The following is a 23,633-nucleotide window of genomic DNA, read 5'->3' on the forward strand; positions in this document are numbered from 1 at the left end:
TACGTCCACTAAACGGACTCTAGCGATCATAATGCGACATGAAATACAAGTTCCTATCCCAAAAATCAGTTCAAGCCGAAAAGCTCTCAAATAATCGAAATAAAATAAACATTATTCTTCTGTTTATGTCTCCCCAAAAAAAGACCTCTCGTTTTGTGATAAGTTCCAGTATTATAGAGGAACTTCTAACCTCCATTTTCCCGAAGCAAGGAGCTCCTTATGGAGACTACTGAGTCCAGATGTTTATTCCCAGTGGTTCTTGCTGTTCTTTCATTGGATCAATAAAACAAAACTTAAAGGTGAAAGAAGGATTTTTAATTTCCAGCTATCACAGAACAAAAATCGGGGAGCAGCTCCATCCCCTGTGTGGTCCCAGCATGGTTTAATGGTACCGGTAAAGGTTCTCACAGGGAAACAGCAGACATTTAAGAAACATTACAGAAGAACAGCACATTCAATAATGAACTGAGGTGAGAAAGCATTTCAGGAGTTCAGCTGTTTCCTTTTTAGTAGAAGACAAAAACAAAGATTGCATTTGGTTCAAACCTAGAAAAATAAGTAACTGCAACAAATTCATGACAAACTCCCTCTGCTGTTAACCATGAGTCACATATATGACAGGAAGCAACACAATAAAACAATAATCACAGCAAAGAAAGGACACACTGAGTTTTGAAATCAAAACTCCTGGATGATGTCATTACAGGAAGTAACAGACTCCTAGATGATGTCAATACAGGAAATATTAGTCAGACTCCTGGATGATGTCATTACAGGAAGTAAAACTCTTACTCCTGGATGATGTCATTAGAGGAAGTAACATTCTTACTTCTGGATGATGTCATTTCAGGAAGTCACATTCTTACTCCTGGATGATGTCATTACAGGAAGTAACACTCTTACTCCTGGATGATGTCATTACAGGAAGTAACACTCTTACTCCTGGATGATGTCATTACAGGAAGTCACATTCTTACTCCTGGATGATGTCATTACAGGAAGTAACACTCTTACTCCTGGATGATGTCATTACAGGAAGTAACATTCTTACTCCTGGATGATGTCATTACAGGAAGTAACACTCTTACTCCTGGATGATGTCATTACAGGAAGTAACATTCTTACTTCTGGATGATGTCATTTCAGGAAGTCACATTCTTACTCCTGGATGATGTCATTACAGGAAGTAACACTCTTACTCCTTGATTATGTCATTACAGGAAGTAACATTCTTACTCCTTGATGATGTCATTACAGGAAGTAACACGCTTACTCCTGGGTGATGTCATTACAGGAAATAACACTCTTACTCCTGGATGGTGTCATTACAGGAAGTAACAGACCCATTGACAATGTCATTACTGAAAGTAATGCTCTGACTCTTGGACGATGTCATTAAAGTGAAGTAACGGTCAGACTCCTGGATGATGTCAATACAGGAAATATTAGTCAGACTCCTGGATGATGTCATTACAGGAAGTAACACTCACACTCCTGGATGATGTCATTAGAGGAAGTAACATTCTTACTTCTGGATGATGTCATTTCAGGAAGTCACATTCTTACTCCTGGATGATGTCATTACAGGAAGTAACACTCTTACTCCTTGATTATGTCATTACAGGAAGTAACATTCTTACTCCTTGATGATGTCATTACAGGAAGTAACACGCTTACTCCTGGATGATGTCATTACAGGAAATAACACTCTTACTCCTGGATGGTGTCATTATAGGAAGTAACAGACTCATTGACGATGTCATTACTGAAAGTAATGCTCTGACTCTTGGACGATGTCATTAAAGTGAAGTAACGGTCAGACTCCTGGATGATGTCATTGTAGGTAATAATGAATGGATAATCTGAGAGCTGAATTATATATATATACAAGTAACACACCGACTCCTAGATGATGTCATCAAAGTCTCCTGGACTATTTTTTTAGAAAGTAACAAGCTGACATCTGGATGATCACAGGAAGTTACTAAATGACTGATGGACAATGTCATCAAATAAATGATGTCAGCGCACAAAGCACAACAGCAAGCTAAAAGAAGAAGAGATTCATCTGGTTACCTTAGCAACCACTAATAATTACTAAGCAATGCAGCAGCTGCTGAAAGAGACAGAATAATAAATTAACCAACAAGAATTTGATAGAGAGATTACAAATGAAACAAGTAATAAGTTTTTATCCTTAAAATAAATTATATAAAATCAAAAGTAAGTTTTATAACTTTCTATTTTGTACATTTTAGACTTTACTGAGTCCAGGGGCGTTGCTAGGCACAAAGCTTTACTGGGGCACTGGCCCCCTACCGCATATGCCCCTCCTGCCATACACAAATACAGACAAGCACACTGCCCAACCCTGATACATTCCAACCAAAATTACCAGTTGAGATATTAATAACTGTAAGAGCATATTTGTTTTAACAAACATGAACATTTTCAACATTGCAGCTATAAAAAATAAGACATTACCAACTTTAAAAATAAAACGTTTCCTTATACACATTCTGAAGTAATCATTAATTTCTAGGTTTCAGAGTTTTAGTTCGGGGGAAATGTTAACTCATCCTGAACTAAGTTCAGGATGAGTTAATTTTTTGAGCATTAAAGTGTACCTCCTATTTATCATTTTTGCAAAGCAGTCAATCACTTGACTGTGACTCAGCTTAGAAAGTTCTTCCTTTTCAACTGATAAAATAGCAAGATGATGGAGCCTGTCTTGTCCCATTGTGCACCTCAGCCAAGTGTGGAACCTTCTCAACACACTGAATGACCTTTCATAACAACAGCTTTTGACTGGGATTGTGAGGGAGATCTGGATGACCTGTGTTAGTCTTGGGAATATGATGTTATCAAGCAAGTTGAAAACACACTGCATATCCTTGATGACAAGGCTTTCTTTTTCAATCATAAAAAGCTTTCAAACCATTTTGAATTAAACAAACGTTTTTTTTACTCCAAATTTGTGCTGGGGATAGTGGGATAACTTCACTTGTTTAGGACCATCATGCTTTCCCCCTAAGTCACTAATGTCCCCTTCTTATTTGTGGAGGCTGGTTGTTGCTCCCTCATCACCTTCATGGTCCTGTATCTCCTGTCTCTCACCTGTCTCTTGCCTGTCAGTCTCGCCTCATCCTCCCTTTCCTACTCCAGCACCTTCATTCTCATCCTCTACAGCAAACATTAAAAAACGTAAATCTATAATTATGTAAATATCTATCATATTGCTTATAACGTCCCTAATGTAACTGCTTAGCTTAAATCACTAATTCATCACGGGACCTTACCTCCCTCTCTCATCTTGTTTTACTGCTTCCCTGTCTCTGCTTCGTGTGAGGAATTTCCTGATATCCATCTACAAACCAATGCAGTCATTTTCAGTTAGTAGCCTATAAATCATGTGGTTTCACTGGGAAAATAATAAAATTGACAGGTAAGAAACGTTACCAGAACTAAAAATGCGTCGCGGCCGCACAGTGTCCCATCCAAAACAGTTGAGAGCAGTGTGTTAGTTTACCTGCAGTTCATGCAGTGACATGCGCTGACGTGGGGGCGCTAATTCATCCTCAATTTGGAGTTAACAACACACTTGCTGCGCGTTGGAATTATCTAAATTGATGCATTAAAAAATGTAATACTGTTGCAAATATTCATGAGATTTATACTGGGGCACAGCTCATTTATACTGGGGCACGTGCCCCAGTAAATGGGGTCTGGCGACGCCGATGACTGAGTCACTGAATGAGAACAGATTAAAAGAAAACTTTATTCACAGCTGTCTGAAGTGTAACTCACCCCAAAATCTACTTTTTCCCCCCAAATAAACTGTATTAACTTGGTCTATGGGGTGGTATTATATCACCGTTTATTTTTTGCCATTTTCATGTAAACCTCTTTAATTCCACAATATTCAACTTAAAATATCTTAGTGCTGATCTCTTAGGGCTATTGCAGCTGAATTTGACTATCCAGTCAAACTGTACAATCTTACATCATCATATCCAGTGTTCGGGTTCAAAAGCATCTTACTCAAACAGACGCCCCCGTAGTGCATCATCCTGTCCTCCACTACCAAAGCAGCACAAACATCAGGCATTGCTGAGTTAATGACTTGAACAACAGTTCCCACTGATAAGGCTCTGGTCAACTGGACCAGACCTTCAGTAACCAGTTCTTATAATTAGAATAAATGAATTAAAATGAAGGTTTTACAGGTCAAAAGCCTCTCCTGACCTCCTTTGGTGGTGGGAGTGAAAATCCCCCTTAAAATATCCATTCGTGGTGTGACTACCAGCATTCCTCTGCTAACTCTCCTGCAATAATTTAAACTGAGTCAGATGCTACTTTACCTCATCCTGACCACCCTTCATTAACCTACTGCTCATTCCTACAATAAGCCCTGCCCCCCAGCGAGTTTTGGCACTTACCACTTGGGTGGCTTTTTTTTTTTTTTTTGTCTGGGGGCGGGGTTATGCATATAAATCATGGTGAGTTACACTTTAACTATTTTATTCCAGTCTGAAAGGAACAGCACCTCCTGGACCACAAGTAAAATCAAGTCCCCACTTAATGACCCCCAAACACGAAATACCTGAACAGGTGTGAGGCCTCTGCAGGCAGTTATGTTTATTACACCTCTGACATGAGGGCAGCAATTCAGTTTAGAGGTTGTGGAACTGCATTGGGCCTGCTTTGGGTAGAGCATAACAACTAACCAGCTCAATTAACAACAAGGTTAACCAACTAATGAAATAAAAGAAGAATGAAACTATTTCAGGTGTGGTTTATGTCAGTAGAGGTAACTGTTTCAGTTCCTGTAGTAGTCTAGTGCTAGGATTATTCGGTGGGTTAGCGCCACCTTAGTCGGACCACTCCTGGTCCTCCGGTTCAGACTCCTCCTCTGATTCGCTGTACTCCACAGCGATGCGGCGTGACAATATCGTAGCCACATCGTTTCCTGAAGGTTCTCTTTTCTTGGCCTCTTCCTGCTCACGCTGCTCCTGAACCTTCCTCAACTGGATCCCTACAGACCAGAAGACACCAGAAAATGTACGTTTTTTTTATATACATTACATCCCTCTGAAACTGAGCTGCTGCCCCTTTGGCTGCAATCTGAGAACATATCTCCACGTACCTCTACAGCTGTATTTTTAGTTTCACAGACCTCTCTGCAGCTTCTCTGCTACGCTACACACCCATTACTCTATTCAGAAATTGTCTTTTCAACGGCTAAAAACGTATAAAATTAAATCTACAACCAACCTTAGTCCTGAAAAACTCATATAACGGATTTAAGTTCCAACTTAAGAGGAAATTAAAACAATTGAATGTGATTTACTAAACATTAGATCTATCTATTTATATCCTTTTTTTAGTTTATTAATTGTGTGAGGGATTTACCCCCTTACTGAACCCCAGTCGACCTCACACTGAGCCTGGTTCTGCTGGAGGTTTCTTCCTGTTAAAAGGGAGTTTTTCCTCTCCACTGTCGCTACAAGCATGCTTAGTGTGAGGGATTGTATTTGAGTCAATGAGTCAATGCAATCAACTGGTTTTCCTTACATAGAAAACTTTGTATCAATTTGACTGCATGATCTGGTTGAACTGTAAAGTGCCTTGAGATGACATGTGTTGTGAATTTGGCGCTATATAAATAAACTGAATTGAATTGAATTACTAATTGGTTTTGTAAGCAGGCATTTCCTGTCTTTCAGAAAAATTGTGTTATTGGGGGAAGGTTTACGTTTTTGTCTTTATTGGTGTAACTTGTATATATATTTTTGGTTCTCATTACTCTGTTTTTCTTTGAGGTTGCCTGGTCAGGTGTTGCCATGGAAGCACGCCCATGAGCAGTGCTGACAAGGACCTGTGTATCCAATCAGCCTCATAAGGGAAATCCATACTGACTGAGAAGGAGGGGAGATGTTTTGGGTTTTGTTAGGACTTGAAGTATTGTTTAGCTTCAATTTGTTTAAGTTAATTGTAAAGCTGTGTTATTTATTTATTTATTGTTTTTCCTCTAGAGGTTTAATTTAGTTCACTTCTTCCCAAAAAGAAAATGTAAATGTTAAATTGTTTAAATGTGGGTGTGTTTTCTTCTCTGTTTTCCTTTGAATAATTAACTTCAACTTTCCCATATCTAAATTGTAAAGTGCTGAAAACCAGGCATGTTTGTTATTTTATATCATTCAGCCTTTACTGTCAGTGTTTATACCGGTACTCAAACTTCCCTGATTTAATGTTAAGTACTGATAAGATAACTGTCCTGGGGACTTTAATTCATAATAACATGGAAAGTAACAGCTTAAATGTAGCATTTAATGCTATTTAATGCTATTAAGCTCAAAATATCTGTACAGCTATCCATCTTTATGATCATACTTTGAACCTTGTGTTGTTGTATGGCATTCATTTTTAAGAAATAATAGCATCTCTTAATAACTACGTCTAGCCTCACTATCTATTGATAACCTGTATATTAGCTTAACCAAACTCCTCATCACGGAAAAAAAAATTCTATTACAGAGGATCATTTTCAGACATGGGATCTAACAACTTCTAAAGAATCTGCTTTATTCATCTTTATTTTCTCAGTATTGTGGGAAAAACACTGCAGAGGGGCTTATGTCTGTACAGATCTCAGTGTTGCATTAAATACAGTCGAGCAGAATATTCTTTTAGAAAGGTGTGAGTGTGCTGAGGGGATCCAGGTAACAGCATTAGGCTTGTTCAAATAGGATTCTCCAGCAAATTTCAGTGTCTCAATGTTACTGATAAATCTTCAACTCCAGCGATACCTGTGGAATACCACAAGTGCTTGTGATAAATATTTTCACTCTGCATATGTGCTTCCAGTGGGTAAAATTATCACACAGCAACTACTATGCTGATAAAACTTTGCTATGTTTGTCCATAAATTCTGTTGGATCCAATCGGTACCAGCTTGTCTTGAAGACATAAAAACCTGGATGACTTTAGATTTTCTGCTTAAAATAAGACAAGACAGCAATAGTCAGTTTTGACAAGGACAGAAGCATCAATGCTGCCCACCCAGCATTAACCCCACCCAACTTTATCAGCAGATGGGGTGGGACTTGTGGATATGTATATAACTAGCTGAGATCTTGCATCTGCAGATGTACTAGCATTGCTGTGGGTGAACTGCTGGGGAAAATGACGGAACGTGTGTTTGCCTAGCTCAGGGGTCGGAAACCCAAACTGCTCAAAGAGCCATATTGGACCAAAACAAAAAATCTTTCTGGAGCCACAAAAATGTAAAAGCCTTATATAAGCCTTGTATAGCACCACAGGCTCTAAGTGTTTTATCCCACTATAGAAAAGGACAATATGGGCTTAAATATATAATAAGCATTCATGATTAAATGTTTATCCTGAAGCAAATGTCACATAGTAGCCTGAGGTCACAGAGGAACAGTGAACGCTCCCATCGCGCACCGCTTCACCACCTTCACCGCGCGGTTTAAGTTTTCTTGCAGTGATGAAATTATAGAAACACAATAAAGAAATCTTTCTATGGTGGACGTGTTTCTGCTGGGAGGAGTTTATTGAGTCATGAGGAACCAAGCAGGAAGTGACATCAGAGCTGTGCTCTCTAACCCCGAAATCCCACATCCTCCGTCACCATCGTTCCTTTGTCTGATTAATATTTTTAGGATTTGGGGAAAAAATGGAAGAAAGTTCAGATACCTGCATCAAAGCGCTACCTGTTTGATCTGTGGATGGTTTTCCATCCTTGCAACAAAACCAGCAGCAGTAGTGGAGTTGGAAATGCAATCCACTTCTTAAATCTATCTTTGCGCTCCTCTAATTTATACTGCAATTGCACTTTTTATTTTTATTTTTTGACACCCTCTCATTACAAAGCAAAAACGCAGGCAATCCTTCTGCATTGATAATGAAAGAAAATGATTTGGTCTATTTGAATCCTCATTTCTTATCAACTATTTTACTTTTTTCCCTTTGGGATTCATATTCCGAGACACACCCACCACTTTGTTTGCCTGGCACCTTTCTACGGTGGTTCCAAGTTATGACCACTGATCTCTATGGCTATGACACCAATTATTATTTAAATTTATTTATAATACAAATTTTTACAGCATTGGAAAACATTAATTAATTTTTGTTTGACCTCCTGCACACCATATTAAAACAAACACAAAAAAAATAATCGATTTTCATAACACTTTTGAAAAAGCTCCAGGGAGCCACAAGGGGGAGGCTAAAGAGCCGCATGCGGCCTAGCTATATATTTTTATTTCAGGTTAAAACAATTTTTTTAGCAAACTTTATAATCCCAATTTTTCCCTGTAAACCATCTCCATCTATGCTTCTATACTAGAGTGTTTCTCATTTTTACCTAAATATGCTTGTTTTTAAATAATAACTTTTCTGTATTATTATTCCGCTGCACTACTGACTTCTGATGTTTTTTTATTTAATTTGATCTTGCGTGTAACAATGTTTTCTTCTATGTATTTCCTTTTTGCTACCCAGATTTCCTGTTGGATCATTAACAGAAAATTTGACCTGCAGAGGATTCCATTATGGAGATATTTAACCAATGACAATTATCTAGATCTTCCCAGCATGATGCTCCAAATTTAGTTAAAGCTTCGTCCAAAAAGTCCTCCCTCTCTGCCATTTTTACCTCTTTCAGTCTGATTCGATCCTCGTGCCAGACATGGGACAGTGGAAAAGAAAAATACCTGAAAGGCCCCCTGTAGTGTTCCTAAAATTACCAAGGAAAACAGACAATATAGCGGCCAGACTTCACCTCGGCGGATTGCAGCCAGCAGGTCACTCCGGGCGTCGTTCATTGGGATGTTCAGGATGCTCGACGGCTTCCTGTTTTCAGTGGCTTGAGGCAGTGGGGGCGCAGCAGCTGAGGCTGTTGCTTGGCCCCCAGGGTGGGCTGGGGAGGGGACATAGTTGGCAGGAGGAGGAGGGGGAGGAGAGGGGCTGTAAGGGCGGGAACTTGAACCAGTGCCACCTGCAGGTAAATGAAATATGGAAACGTTTCATTGGTTGATTTCTGCCAAGTAGGAGGTTTCGGCTGTTGCTGCCTTTTTGTTTTTGTTAAGCAAAGATATTTTTTATAGAAGCGATGAAGAAAACGTGTTTTGGAAGTGAAACTTTAAAATATCTATGGAAAAAATGTAAACCATATTTTCAGATTACAATTTTTTTCAGATTTTAAATTTTTAGACCTATTTAGACCTTTTTTTTCTCAAAGTATTTCAGATGTTATCTTTCCAATTTTTTTGTAGAATGCTTTTTGATAATTGCCCTCTTTCCAAATCCTGTGTTACAGGTTTCAGCCTCTACACTTCCTAGTGGTCTGTGTGTGGACCAATAAAAAATGCTGTTGCTGTTCACGCAGAGAAGGCCACTTTCTATTGGTCCACGCACAGACCACCTAGAAGTGTGGAGGGGGGAGTGTGTAAAAGCAGATTTAAAAATAATACAATTCATATAAATCCGTCTCTGGAAACATATAAGCAAAATTAAATTTGAAAAAAAAACTGAAAATAAGAATGTTTTTTTGAAAAAATAAAATGTGAAAATAAAAAAAAATAAAAAATCTCGTTTAAAACACTTCAAAAGTAAAATATGCAAAAAATCAAACTAAGTCTGAAAAGATAAAATCTGAAAAAAAATCTAATTTGAAACGAAAAATCTGAACTTTTGCAATACACTTCATAAATTATTCTCACAACCTTTCTTTATTTAGATTTTTTTAATTTCCTTTTTTAAAACATGTTTTCTGCTTTCAGTAACAATGGAACAAAACATCTCTCCATAGATGACTGTTACCTTGATTACCAGCAGCCACTGCAGGATGCTTTTGGGTTGCCACGGCAGCGCTGTGGGTGGAGATGCTGGAAAACACTTTTTGTCCCGCTGATGGCATTGGAGGAGGGGGAGGCGGTGGTGCTGGTGGGATCTGATGGTCACTATAGAGAAAAAAGTCAGCTTACTAGGTGATCCGGTCAAATTCATGTTGATGTTCTGCCTGTGTGCCTTTCTGTACCTGGAATCCCTTGCCATGTTGACCCATGCTCCTTTCTGAGTGGCTGAGCTAGCAGGCGGCACCTGGTGGTGATGATGTGGCTGGTTGCGTCCCAGGGAGTGCTGCCGGACGGAGGTGGCAGCAGCTGCCGAGGATGCTGCTGTGGGCCGCAGGGCACGATCAAGCGACTGAGTTTGGCCGCTGCTGTTTGTCACCATGGAAACAGGGTCCTTCCCCTCATGACAAGGGCTGGAGGGGTCATCGGACATTCTCGACCTGCGTGTATGAAGTCTACCTGTGAGATACGTGTAGATAGTGGGCATTTCGCTCCATTGTGGGCCGTGGTTACCTGTCAGGTGACACTGAGCCATCGGAGGTGTGGTAAGGTGATGGTGTCAGTCGAGCATCTGGACGGAGCTCCTTATCGTACGCCATCAGGTTCCACTCCTGCCGTCGGTTCCGAGCTTTGCGGACCTTCGTGGAAAGAAAGCAGAAAATTACGCCGATAGAGTTCTTAAATGGGCCGGCAGATGGATTCCAGCCAGACAATTACCTTCTTCACTTCCCGTCCTGAAGACTCCTCCACCTGCTTCTGCTCCTAAAAGGAGAAACCAGATGTGAAAAAAAAGGTTTTGGCATGGATGGATGGATGGATGGATGGATGGATGGATGGATGGATGGATGGATGGATGGATGGATGGATGGATGGATGGATGGACGGACGGACGAATGGATGGACGAATGGATGGATGCACAGACAGACAGACGGACGGACGGACGGATGGATGAGTGGATTGGATGGATGGATGGATGGATGGATGGATGGATGGATGGATGGATGGATGGATGGATGGACGGACGGATGGAATGATGCACGGACGGACAGACAGACAGATGTACGGATGGATGGATGGACGGACAAAGGGTAGATGGACGGACGGATGGATTGGTAGATTAATGGATGGACGGACGGTTGGATGGATGGACGGACAGATGGGTGGATGGATGGACAGATGAATGGACGGAAGGATCGATGGATGGACGGATGGATGGATGAAAGGACAAATGGATGGATAGATGGATGGATGGACGAATGGGTGGATTGATGGATGGACGGACGGTTGGATGGATGGACGGACAGATGGGTGGATGGATGGACAGACGAATGAACGGAAGGACAGATGGATGGACAGGTGGACGGATGGATGGATGAAAGGACAAATGGATGGATAGATGGATGGACGGACGAATGGGTAGATGGATGGACAGACGAATGGACGGAAGGATGGATGAAAGGACAAATGGATGGATAAATGGATGGACTAATGGACGGACTGACGGATGGACGGCCGGCCGGATGGATGGGCGGACAGATGGATGGATGGACGGGTGGATGGATGAATGGATGGACGGATGGATGAACCTTGTGTCTTCTCTTCTCCTTGCGTTTGTTCTCTGTTGCCTGCAGCATCTTCTCCTTCCACAGGCTGAAGAAGTAAGACGAGTCGGTGTAGAATTTCAGAGCATCCTTTTTATCATCCCTGAAAAAAAAACAGACCATAAACCCCTTGTTGGCATGGCGATGGTGCAACTTGAAACTGACCAGCAAGGTGTTGAGGGGTGGGGCTAAAACTAACCTGTAAGGTGTGAGGATGTTGAGGGGGGGTGGTTTATCACACCGGTGGTACATCTCCAACACCGGGTTGAGGATAGAGCTCCGGGACACCACCTGCTGGTCCTGGATGGTACTGCTTCTGAAAGCTTTCCGCATGTTGATGTCCTGCAGGGATACTGCGCCGCAAACATCACAAAGATGTTTGAGATGATGTACAAACAGCCAGTAGATGTTGAGATGAAACAGCAGGAGGAGTCTGGGTGACTGGGTGGAGGTTGACTCACCTTCCTCCACGGTGGAGTCCAGCTGAGTCACCTTCATGGCCAGCTGGTCCACTCTCTCCTGCAGGCTGTTCATCCTCAGGCAGAAGCTGTTGGCCTCCATGAAGAGCTCACCAAAGATATCCTCTGCATGACGACCTGGAAATCAGTAGGAGGAGAAACCTTCGCAACAGAACTCACTGATTTATTAGAACCACATCAAGGGTCTGATCAGTGGGGTCTGGTTTAGAGTCATAAGATCTCTTTGCCTGGTCAAAAATAACGGGTTTCTATCTGCAGCAGCTCCATGGACCAATCAGATCTTCTGTCAGGCCTCGTCTCTAATCGTGCATTTGAATCCTTTCAAAAAAAAAAATCTCAGAGGTCTTCCTTCAGTGATTCTCTAACATTTCAGCCTCTGACCCCAAAAATAACAATGCAACAGACTGGAGAGTCCCTAAAAATACTAATAACTACTGTTCATTTATGCCTATACAGTGTAGTAATTATATTTCCTTTTTATCTATGTTTTAATGGCATTTAGTTACTGAATATTATCTAAAATATTAAATGTACAATTAAATCCCTAAAATGCATTAATTAAATTTTTTTTAAAATAATTCATTAAATGTAATTTAAGGAGTATATTTCAACATTAAGTGGAAATTAAAAAGTTAACCAAGCTAAATTATTTAATGAGAGTGTGTCTTACTATTATCAATAATTATATTACAAATGTTAAAAACATAAAGTTAAGTACATGGAGTAAAGGTTCCGCCATGTACTCCATGTACTCCAAACGGTGATGTCACGGGGTTTGTTGATGCTTCAGTTGGGGTTTAAATACATTGGATATACCAGCGATAGATCACAAACATAAAATATTTAAAACATTTGGTATGATGGAAGATGAAGCTGAAAGGACACTCAAGCGATTTTAAATTTTAAATAGAGTTACCTGGTTTTATATGTATAAATTAAGTATAAAGTGAAGTGATTCATTGATTGTATAGCTTATAGATTATATAAGGGGATATATATAGGGGGTCATCAGTCTGCTGCATTGTTTTTGTTTGTTTTTTTGGAGCGATAGTCTGGAATATTTGAATTTATTGTGTATTTTATGATTTATTATTATATATATTGTTTTTATACATAAATACTACATCTACTTATGTCATGGGACACTTACTCCGCAGCCAAAGCACCTACCTGTAAAATCCTTGCAACAAACTAAATTATAATCAAACTAAATGCTTTCTTTAAACCAAACTACGATGGTCCTCTTATAATTGGCGAATTTATGTTCGAATATTTTGCAAAAATATGTTGCGGTGCATGATGGGGTTTTGCATCCAAAGAAGTTTCCCGTCTTACGTGCATTGTTGCCAGGTTGGGATGTTTCCCAATCTGGCAGTTTAGAATGGCCCTTTATGGGTAAAAAATGTTTTTCTTTAGATTTATAGCCTAAGAGATCAATAGACTTTGGTTCAAATTGGGTGAGATTTCATATATCCGGGCGGTTTATGAAAATCTTTTGGGCTGGAAAACGTGAGTCAGTGACATCTGACAACCCTGCTGATGTGGTGAGTGGCGTTAACGTAACCAAAGCCAGTAAAACCGCATTATAGAAGTCTTGGTGATATTTGTCGTGTGATACATGAAGATAGATCGCTTAATCCACAATGTGTATTCGTATTGTGTTTCACATTTGAGACGCACACGTTTGAATGTGCTTCTACTTTTTTTCTTCGGGGGCGGGGGGTCCAGGACCGAAAATCGTTCCCAGTCTGAGCCTTCCCATCGGTTCCCAACCCCCACTATGAGAACCCCTGTCTTACACAGAGAGAAACCAGAAGACATCTGGGTTCTGCCTGTCCTCTCTGTCCTGCTTTCTATTTAACCATGCAGAACCTCTGAGTGTAAGGAACTAGAACAGAACCAAGTCAGGATCACTCACTAAGTCCTCCCAGCTGCTTGATGACAGCAGCCAGTGTGCTGTTGGTGACGCACTCCAGTTCGCTGGCGACCCCATCAGGCAGAGCTCCGCGGCACAGGTACCTGGGCTCGATGATCCTCTTCACCAGCGGCATCCCTCAGCTGCAAAACCAATCAGAACAACAATCAGCCTGCTATTGGACCGGCTATCTACTCTTACTCCTTACGCACCCTAATTACTGCAGTATCAGGAATGTGCCTCTTGGTTGCCCAGGCGATGCCATCATCACCATGGCAACACAGAGCCAGCTTCACACCTTGGGCTGCTCCCCACACACTGAGCTTACTGTTGCTAGGAGACGTTTGGGGGGGGGGGGGGGGATGATGATGCAGCTGTGGAACCTGGAGTAATCAGATTACTTACCAAGTTCTGCTGCTAGGTGGTGCAAGGCCTTGGTCAGAACTCCTTCATGCCAACCAAAGGTCCAGAACCAGGAGTGTCACACCCACCATCAGGACCCCATCCTGCTGACATCCTCCATCATCCCAGTGGGGGTGTCACTCAGTATGGAAGACGTCCGCTGGTTCTCTCTTCTGAGATGTTCTGCTGAGCTGAGATTGTGATTCTGGAAGATCTGATGGATCACAGGCTAATGCAGAGCCTAACCCTCCAGATCGGCTGACTGGGAACCATGAGGGATGATCATCTGCTCCCATCCATGATGTTCCAGTCTGATACTGTTTCTCTAGATGGTTCTGGTCTGATGTATTTCAGATGGTTCTGGTCCTTGGGGTTCCACCGGTCTGACCCCCGCTCCCCTCTAGCTGCAGCCTAAAACATGTGACCTGTTCTGCCCCCACCCCATGATATTCAGAAAGCTGATATTAATGACGCCATAGCTTTTAAAGGTGATGCTTTAAAAATCCCCTCGCGCTCACTCACGCGCAGGATCAGCCATCGTCTTTCAGCTGATGGTTCTGCGGCCCATAAACCGGCGGTGCTGCCGTGGTTCTGATTATACTCTAAGCTGCAAACGGAGTCACGGCCCTAAAATCCACCTCTGCTCATTAGCTGAGCTAATTAGGGGTTACATCCATCTTACCTTGCTCTGAGACCGGCTCGGTTCTGGTTAGTTCTGTTGGATCCTCCAGCGGCAGCAGACTCTCCTCCTCCTCCGACCGGGAGGTGTTTTCCACTCGGTTCCTTTCGGCACCTTTCGTTTTCGGATGTTTCCGGCTCCTGTCGGCAAACCTCGGCAGCTCGAGCCGCTCAGCGATTTAATTCGTTTTTCTTCGTGATTGGATGAACTCTTTAAGCTGAGCTTCAGTTTTCCAGTGTCTCAACTGTGATCTTCTCAGAGGTCCACTTCTCCACCGAACTGTTTTTATTTATTTTTTATTTCAGTTTCCGATCATGTTCTTATCTGCATGATCTGTTTTCAATGCAGACGTTTGTGCTGTTAAACTGACTGTGATGCAGGTATCAGTCAACAGCACCAAAGAAGATGAAGGTTTTAAACTAGGAAACAGTGTTTTTATTTATTTATTCATATATTTATTTATTCATTTTCGAGAATAAAGTCGTTATATTATGAGAATAAAGGCGTAAAATAAAATAAAGTTGTAATAATACCAGCAGTGGCGGATCTAGCGGGTGGCTACTTGGGCTTCAGCCCCGGATGTTTCCCCAAGAGCCCCGGATCTAAGCTTCTAAGCCAGGGGTGCCCAACCTTTTTTAAAGCAAGATCTACTTTTGAAGTTGATGGCATGCCCATATTTACCAAGCCAAACACAAGAGATGGGCAGTATTTGTTTTTTTATTTGCACAGGTGGATAATAAACAGTAAGTCCAACAAACGGGGAAATGATCAATTCAGTCAAAAAATAGGTTGCAAAAACAGAATTTAACAATCTCATAAGAACTTCACACCATATCACTCACTCACTCACTCACTCACTCACTCACTCACTCACTCACTCACTCACTCACTCACTCACTCACTCACTCACTCACTCACTCACCAAAACTACAGAAAAGAGCAGTCAAGATCTCCAGACAACGGCTGTGCTGCAAAAAAATCTAAATACACCAATTGATACACACACAGTCCAGTAGAGAGGAAACAAAAAAACGTCAGAACTGTAAATTTACAGTCATATGTTTATATCACTGATTATGTATATATATATATATATATATATATATATATATATATATATATATATATATATATATATATATATATATATATATATATATATATGCTTATAACAACATATATATATATATATATATATATATATATATATATATATATATATATATATATATATATATATATATATATATATATATATATGATACTGGGATTTATAAGACTGTTGATATAAGCATCCTGCACCTTGTTAGCTTGTTCCCCACTAACATGTGCTGTGTACTTAGCGAGGCGTTCCCGTTATTTTAATGCTGTTTTGTGTTTTCTTAGTATTATAGTTCTATGTTCTGTTAGAAGAAGCACTTGGCAACGACACTGTCAAGGAACTCTATGGACAGCGGAAACATGCAAGAGGAGGAGAGTTTAGTGTCGGAGGTCGTAGATGAGTCTCCTTCATCATGTATTTTTTACTGAGAGGAGGAAAGCGGGGACGAAGATGTTGTGGAAGAGGACGCCAGGGCGGCAGAAGCTTGGTTTGGTGTAGAAGGCTTCCAGCCGTACATGTTTGATCCCTTGCCTCGCAACGCTGCCAGTTCTGTTAGCTCTACGCCTGCCGAAGACACAGACGTCCATCCCCGTGAACACTGGGACGGAACTCAATGGTAAATTAAATGATTCTTAGTTCTTATTTCAACCGTTGCGTATATTAGCTGCGACATATGAATCAAGATGCTATGACCGAAAAAATTTGATTGACAGATGACCGTTAATATATGATTGGCCGAATTTAGGTGTTCAGGGTGGCGTATAACTAACTGGCTTGCATAAGATTTTTTTTAATAGAAATTTTCTAAATTTTGGGACAATATAGTCTGATAAAGAGTACATTTATATGCATGTTTAAAGGAATAGTACACCCAAAACATGATTAGCCTTCATTTTCTACTCACCCCCATGCTGAACAACACCCTGGAGTACTTTTTTGATATCTCAAATTCATCTGGAGATCTGGGAGGCTTCTTGCTGTCTGCTGACATTCAAATAATGGAGGTGCCCGGCGCCCGAGGCAGAAAGGTCCATAAAAGTCCACAAAAAACGTTTCATTATTCCTCCATACTGCTCGTCCAATGTATTCCAAGTGTCCTGAGTGGGTAGCATCCAGAATTTACTCGAAACGAAGTCATTTAGAATGTTTTTAGAGCATAAACAGTAGTGTATAGGATTTACTGAAAGCGCGCACATGCGCGATCACGAGCCTACGGAAGCCGGCAGACCAAACCAGCGCATTCAGCTCGGCAAAGAACTCATGCTCTTCCTCAACACTGAAGTCCTCAGACATTTTTCTTTCGTTGTTTCTTTCTTTGCACAGGTAAACAGCACATTTCTTCTTCTACGCTTGCATTATTGGCAGAGCAGACGCTGAATGCGCACTTTCATCTGGTTTGGTCTGCCGGCTTCCGTAGCCTCGTGATCGCGCAGGTGCGCGCTTTCAGGAAATCCTATACACTACTGTTTATGCTCTAAAAACATTCTAAATGACTTCGTTTCGAGTAAATTCTGGATGCTACCCACTCAGGACACTTGGAATACATTGGACGAGCAGTATGGAGGAATATTGACACGTTTTTTGTGGACTTTTATGGACCTTTCTGCCTCGGGCACTATAGACCTCCATTATTTGAATGTCAGCAGACAGCAAGAAGCCTCCCAGATCTCCAGATACATTTGAGATATCAAAAAAGTACTCCAGGGTGTTGTTCAGCATGGGGGTGAGTAGAAAATGAAGGCTAATCATGTTTTGGGTGTACTATTCCTTTAAGCCAGAAAGATTTTACATTTAAATGTGAATTCCCGAAGACTTTAAGCTAGTTTAGCTCTTTTAACTTAGTAAGATGAGCATAGACACACTGTGAACCTATTTTGAATTTTCAGCTTTGATGTGTTTTTTATCTGTCTGATAATTTCCCAGTTATATTTGAGTTTATTGTTTTCCTTCTGGTTCCTGGCCCACAGGCTGCTGTTCGCTCTCCTCCTCTGATCAATACTAAGCTGTATTGCAATTTTAATTTACAGACCCTATTCTTCCCTTTCAGGGGATTCTGTACTACGGAGGCCACTCCTGAATGATTTCAGCAATACTTGTGAGGATATTTTGTGAAGTGACTGCTCCTTTGAAACCTACACTCTAAAAGACTTTAAAGAATACAACAGCTCTCCTAGAAAAGACAGCAGCACAAACAGAAAATGGAAGTCTCTTTAGAGATTTTGAGAAGTTGTTGAACTGTCTGCCTAGCCATTTTTTGGATATCTAAGTTTTAATTTTATTCTGATTTCTGTTTACAGTGAACTAAAAGACCCAAAATCAACTGCTATGACATATAAAGTTTAATGGGATTACTGAGGAACTTCAGTTTGATTTCACGTTGTGTCACAAGACAGAAAGTATCTTTTTAGAGTTTATAATAATCTGCTTTTAGCAGCAGAGTCTGTGACTTTGCTGTTAGAGTCTGACACATTCAAACTCGGAGCTGGCCTCAGATGGAAGGGGCATGTTGATGAAGTACACCTCCTCTGGGCTGGGTTTTATTGTCCCAGGTAATGGACAAGGCAGTGTGGTTTCCCTTGCAGGGTCTGGGGTAGTAGCCTGAGGGGTCTCCTTCATCGGCGAGTACTTTTTCACTGAGAGATTCAGAGGACCTTTGAGTCTGGCTCTTCCTTCTCCTCCACCACGGTGTCCATGAGCATCGGGCTTTGGCTTGAAGCGCTTGAGCCTAACAGCATCTTTGCCGTTTTGAGTGCAGGGAAGCAGGATGGCTACATCTTTGCGGAATTTGGAACTGAGACCAAAGTAGATCAGAGGGTTGTAGAAGCTGGCAGACTTGGCGAAGAGCCGGGTGAAGATACTGGTCAGGTTAGGCACATGAAAACCACAGGCAGACCACATGGAGACCACTGCATATGGGGACCAGGCCAAGATGAAGGCTGTGCAAATCACAATGGAAACCTGAAGAAGGAACAAGAAAAAGTTCTACCAATCTTTGAAGACTCTGGGCCTGATGAGACAGATAAAAACTCACAATTGTTACGTCTCTCTCAATCTTCCTCTGACGGTCTGTCAGGTCTCCGTCAGCAGAGAGGGCATTGCCTCTCTTCACCGTGTTAATGATAGACACATAGCAAAAGAGCATGATGAGCACAGGCGTGAAGAAGCAGAAAATGAAGATGGAGATGATGTAGGACCTGTAGATGCTTGAATAGCTGGCTTTGGACCAGTCAATCTCACAGGTACCGTACCCCCGATCTGCAGAGCAGCAACCGCAAAGGTAAAAGGCAGGATCAGAGCTCACTGAGTTGTACTGTATTGGAACCAGGTTTCCTACCTGTGTAGCTACCCCAGCCAAGCACTGGAGCTCCAGACCAGAACCCAGCGGCGACCCAGAGGAGGAGCAGACAGATCGATACACTGGTCCGGGTAATATGATGTGCTGAAAAAAACAGATGAAGCTGTAGATTCAGGACTGATATTACCTGCAAGGCGTTGCTTCTAAATGAATGGAGATAAGTTTAGTGTCAATCATACCTCTGTGTGGGTGGCATCCTTTGATGTAGCGGGTGATGCTAATCACTGTCAGTGTAAAGATGCTGCTCAGACCAAACACTAATGTGAAGAAACCATCCACCTGAAGAGACAAACAGTACAGTACAGATTAGTCCCACTGATCTCATTTATTTAATGGATTTCTAATAGGCCGGTGGTAGTACACAGTGCTGTGATGTCACCAGCCGCCATACTGGTACTCTCTAGTTAGACCAATGGGAAGGTAAACAATACGTGGCTACAGCATCAGAAAAAGATAATTTTCTCATTTTTAGGGGGGTTTAAGACTTTTAAAATAAAGTCACACATTTACTGTTTCATAGAATCAGTAGATAACTGTAGTTTATGGTAAAAAAATAGGCACATCACATTTCATATTCAGCATGAAGTCTATAAATCATGTAATATAACATATTATATAAATCCATAACAACAAAATTCATGTTTTAATGGAGCATAATAAGACTGTATCAGATATTAAGAATAGTACACAGACACACTATCTGATGATGTGCCAAAAGTGCTAAATTGAGGATGTATATGTAATATGTTTTGATTACATTGTTATGGTAATTACATTACAGGCATTTTTGTGGCACGAATCTGTGAAAGTGGGGAGTACCAAGATGGCGGCAGGTGACTTCAGTTTTTTCGGCCTATCAGCAATTCAGTAAATAAATAGAGATCAGTGGTGAGTCCCTCTTACTGAGTCTTTTTTTTTTTTAACCAATATATTTTTATTGAGATTTTTCATTTTGAAAATACAAACATGTCATTATCTCAACAAGTTCTCTTTGTAGTTATGACATGGCAGCAATTATTTTACTCAACTCAAAAAAAAACACACACACACACAGCTTCTCAAAAAACGTGGGTAAGTAAGAAAGTACTAATTGGTCAGATATGGATATACATATCTATACAACATCGCACACCACAGGTTCCAGTCAATTATAATTCAAACACACCTACAGTCAAGTTTAAGTCCTTAATAAAATTAATGAAAGGCCCCCATATCCTCTCGAAAAAATACCGTTTGGATTTCCTAATATATGTTATTCTTTCTAGCGGCAAATTAGACGACATCTGTTTTAACCACTGAGTGGCTTAGGTCTACTGATATTCTTACAAGCAAAGCAATGCCTTTTTTTGCAACTAACGAGCTTATATCTATAAAAGCACATTCTGATTTACTAAAGTTATGTTCCCTAGAGTATAAAGCTAACAGGAACAATTTAGGATCCAGTGAGACTTGTTTTAAAATAATTTTTTTTAATTATATCTTTCACCTCTGTCCAAAATGCTTTAAGTTGTTTGCATTCCCACATGCAGTGTATTAGAGTCCCTTTAGAATTAGATTTTACACAAATATCTGGGATGTTATTGTTGTATTTATTTCAATGCACAGGTGTAACATAGACACGCATTAGCCATTTAAATTGTAGAATTCTAAGACGGCTGTTTATGGACATTGTGTGAGTTTTAATGCAAACTTTTTCTCAATCCTGTTCACTAATGTTTGCTGATAGGTCCAATTCCAGTTCAGAAGCTTATTATTTGAGTTCTCTAGTGAGTTAGAGATCAGCACATTGTAAAAGTCTGAGATGATGCCCTTCCTTGATTTATTCTGAGTCATTAACTTTTCAAGTAAGGTAAGAAGGGTCTTTTTTACTCCAGGACAGCGCATGTGAGAACTTTATATTTCAGCATAGTACAGGTGAATTCTTTCTTTGTCAACCCAATACAGACATGTTCTTTCTACTTCAGAGCAGTATAGGCGAATTCCTACTATGGCAGCCCAGTACCGATGAGTTATCTTTACTTTTGCCCACTACAGGCGAGTCCTTTCTACTTCATCAAAAGCACAGATGAATCATTTCAATGTCAGCCCCTTAAAGGTGAGTCTTTTCTAGCTCAGCACAGGTGAATGCTTTTCCACGTCATCCCAGTAGAAGGGAATCTTAGCATGCAGAGATCCAGGTAACTATGTTCTAATTACTTACTTACTGAGGTTTTAGGTCCATAAATACTTGTTCTGTTTATGTATGATAGAACAACAAACCATCAGTTATCATCAAAGTGACTAATGTTTAGTATTATTTGGCGGAACACCAGTGACCTACTTAACAGCACAGAAACAGATGAGCCGTCCTCACCACTGCATTGTACGGATAAGAACCTTTTTCTTTACCATGGTACAGGTAAGTCCTTTCAATTTAAGCCCAGCAAAAACTACCTGTGAGTACCTGGCAGGTCCAAATGGAGGATATGAAGTAGCTGCTGTCCTGGAAAACATTGAAGATCTCTATGATGCCTCTAGAGTAGCCAAAAACAGAAATACTGGCATCAGAAATGGCCAGGTTGAAGGTCAGGTAGTCAGTGGGCTGAAGCGAAGCTCGCTGTCTGTAGAGAACGAAGAGGACGATGCTGTTTCCAAACCAGGAAGTCCATCCTGCAGAGAGAGGACAGTGATGGCTCACTTTTTGATATTCATAGCTCTGCTTCTGAATATGAAGCCGAGCTTACACACAGGGTCATCTGAGGAGGTCTAGAGGAAAAACATAAAGTTTGACAGATGCTGCAGATTTCTCTTCACACTTGAAGGTTATCTTGTAATGAAAGGTTTGGCTTAATCTGTCCCAGAACAAAACAGACAAACTCACAGAGCAGTTTGAGACTACCACCCTGTCCTAATCTATCCCCTACCGTCCTTTACCCACCAAGCAGCAGGAGATAGATTCCAATGATAGTCTCTCCCTGGTCGGAGAGGGGGGGGTCTCTTCCCCCCTCCATGCCGAAGCTTGGATTCTTCCAGGAGGGTCCATGTACCGCGGCGCTAGTCAGAGACATGCTGTTAGTCATGTGGAGTCTGGAGGTTCACTGAGGAACGTTTGACGTCTCCACTGATAATCAGAGGTAAATATAGAGTCTGATCCTGGTTCACAGTCAGATCAGCAGCAGGAGAGCTGGCATGGAACCATCAACCAGCAGGGGCCGGTTATAGGTCAGGTTGCCGTGGAAACTGATCTCTGAGCGACTAAATACTGGTTGTCTTGTTTACTTATTGACCATTGGTGGCTTGGGAGTCTTTGTCCAACAGTGCTTCCTGCACTGTGTCCAGAGGACACACTGTGGCAGATCTGTCCCTCCTGCTGAGCTTGCCTAACTGTGTCCTCTCAGCTGCAGATAAGCTGCTTCTGGCCTCATGCGACTCAATTTGATGGTTTCCACAACAGTTGCTCCACTGATGGCCTTCATATGCATAGAGCTTGCTTGTTAAATCATAATCAGATTTTGGATTTCCTCAGAATGGATTTGATCACAAATAAATAATTTCACTGTCCAGTCCAGCCGGACATCACACTGATGCTGTTTTTATCAGATGATTGGCTCTTTAGTCAACAAATAAAAACTCAACAAAGACGTTTGATTCTGCAGCTGATCTGAAATCAGCTCACTTTCTAAATCCTAAGAACTGGATTCTAATCCAGCTTCCAACTGATGATCTTCAGCTGTCTGACCTCTGACCTCTAAGATTACTGAGCTGGAGTATGGTCAGGTAGAGCTGCTGCTCCTCTGTCAGTAGCTGAGTGGGGGCGCTCTCTGAGGGGGGCTCCAGACCCTTTAAAAGCAGGCAGTGGTCTTATTTAACCTGTACCGAGTCATTGGGTAGAGGTTTGAAGAGGACCCAAACGCAGAGACTGAACCTGAAGTGGTTTCTTAGGGATTTAATAACAAAAAGGGTAATGGGAGCAAAAATCCACAAACATAAATACACAAAATCCCCCCAAAAAATAACTGAGAACCAGGAATATTCACAACAAGGGGGCAAAGAAATGACGACACACCAGCCACAGTGATTGAGCAGGAGGTGCATATATGGGGGAGAGAAACAAAGATCAGGCTGATGATCAGCAGATTGGGAGCAGAGGAGTCTAGAAAGGAGCTAGGGAAAAGGAGAATTACACAGGAGGGCAACAGATATCTAAGAACTCACATACAATCAAAAATAACTAGAATA

At 41.2% G+C, this 23,633-nt stretch overlaps 2 protein-coding genes across 5 annotated transcripts; both read right to left on the reverse strand.

Moving 5' to 3' along the window:
* Nucleotides 1–4,441: 4,441 nt before the first annotated feature.
* Nucleotides 4,442–15,111, reverse strand: LOC119785526 (wiskott-Aldrich syndrome protein family member 3-like). 4 transcript variants are annotated; one of them, XM_038288246.1, is made up of 11 exons: nt 14,962–15,111; nt 13,881–14,020; nt 11,945–12,079; nt 11,683–11,836; nt 11,469–11,586; nt 10,599–10,643; nt 10,395–10,519; nt 10,067–10,321; nt 9,859–9,989; nt 8,810–9,025; nt 4,442–5,035 (listed from the first exon to the last, which is right to left on the reverse strand). In XM_038288246.1, the coding sequence occupies exons 2-11, from the start codon at nt 14,011–14,013 to the stop codon at nt 4,872–4,874; spliced, it is 1,476 nt and encodes a 491-aa protein (XP_038144174.1). In that variant the 5' UTR covers nt 14,014–14,020; nt 14,962–15,111; the 3' UTR covers nt 4,442–4,871. The 4 variants fall into 4 exon arrangements, with proteins under 4 accessions (XP_038144174.1, XP_038144171.1, XP_038144172.1 ...); XM_038288243.1 differs by having other exon boundaries at nt 9,850–9,989; XM_038288244.1 differs by lacking the exon at nt 14,962–15,111 and adding an exon at nt 14,283–14,651 and having other exon boundaries at nt 9,850–9,989.
* A 2,723-nt stretch (nt 15,112–17,834) lies between these two features.
* On the reverse strand, nt 17,835–22,882 carry opn6a (opsin 6, group member a). The gene is made up of 6 exons (XM_038288169.1): nt 22,333–22,882; nt 21,859–22,064; nt 19,595–19,694; nt 19,395–19,499; nt 19,092–19,315; nt 17,835–19,018 (listed from the first exon to the last, which is right to left on the reverse strand). The coding sequence occupies exons 1-6, from the start codon at nt 22,472–22,474 to the stop codon at nt 18,515–18,517; spliced, it is 1,281 nt and encodes a 426-aa protein (XP_038144097.1). The 5' UTR covers nt 22,475–22,882; the 3' UTR covers nt 17,835–18,514.
* Between the last annotated feature and the right edge of the window lie 751 nt (nt 22,883–23,633).

Source organism: Cyprinodon tularosa, unplaced genomic scaffold, assembly GCF_016077235.1.
Source record: "Cyprinodon tularosa strain WSP-4 unplaced genomic scaffold, ASM1607723v1 ctg25, whole genome shotgun sequence".
Classification (NCBI taxonomy): domain Eukaryota; kingdom Metazoa; phylum Chordata; class Actinopteri; order Cyprinodontiformes; family Cyprinodontidae; genus Cyprinodon; species Cyprinodon tularosa.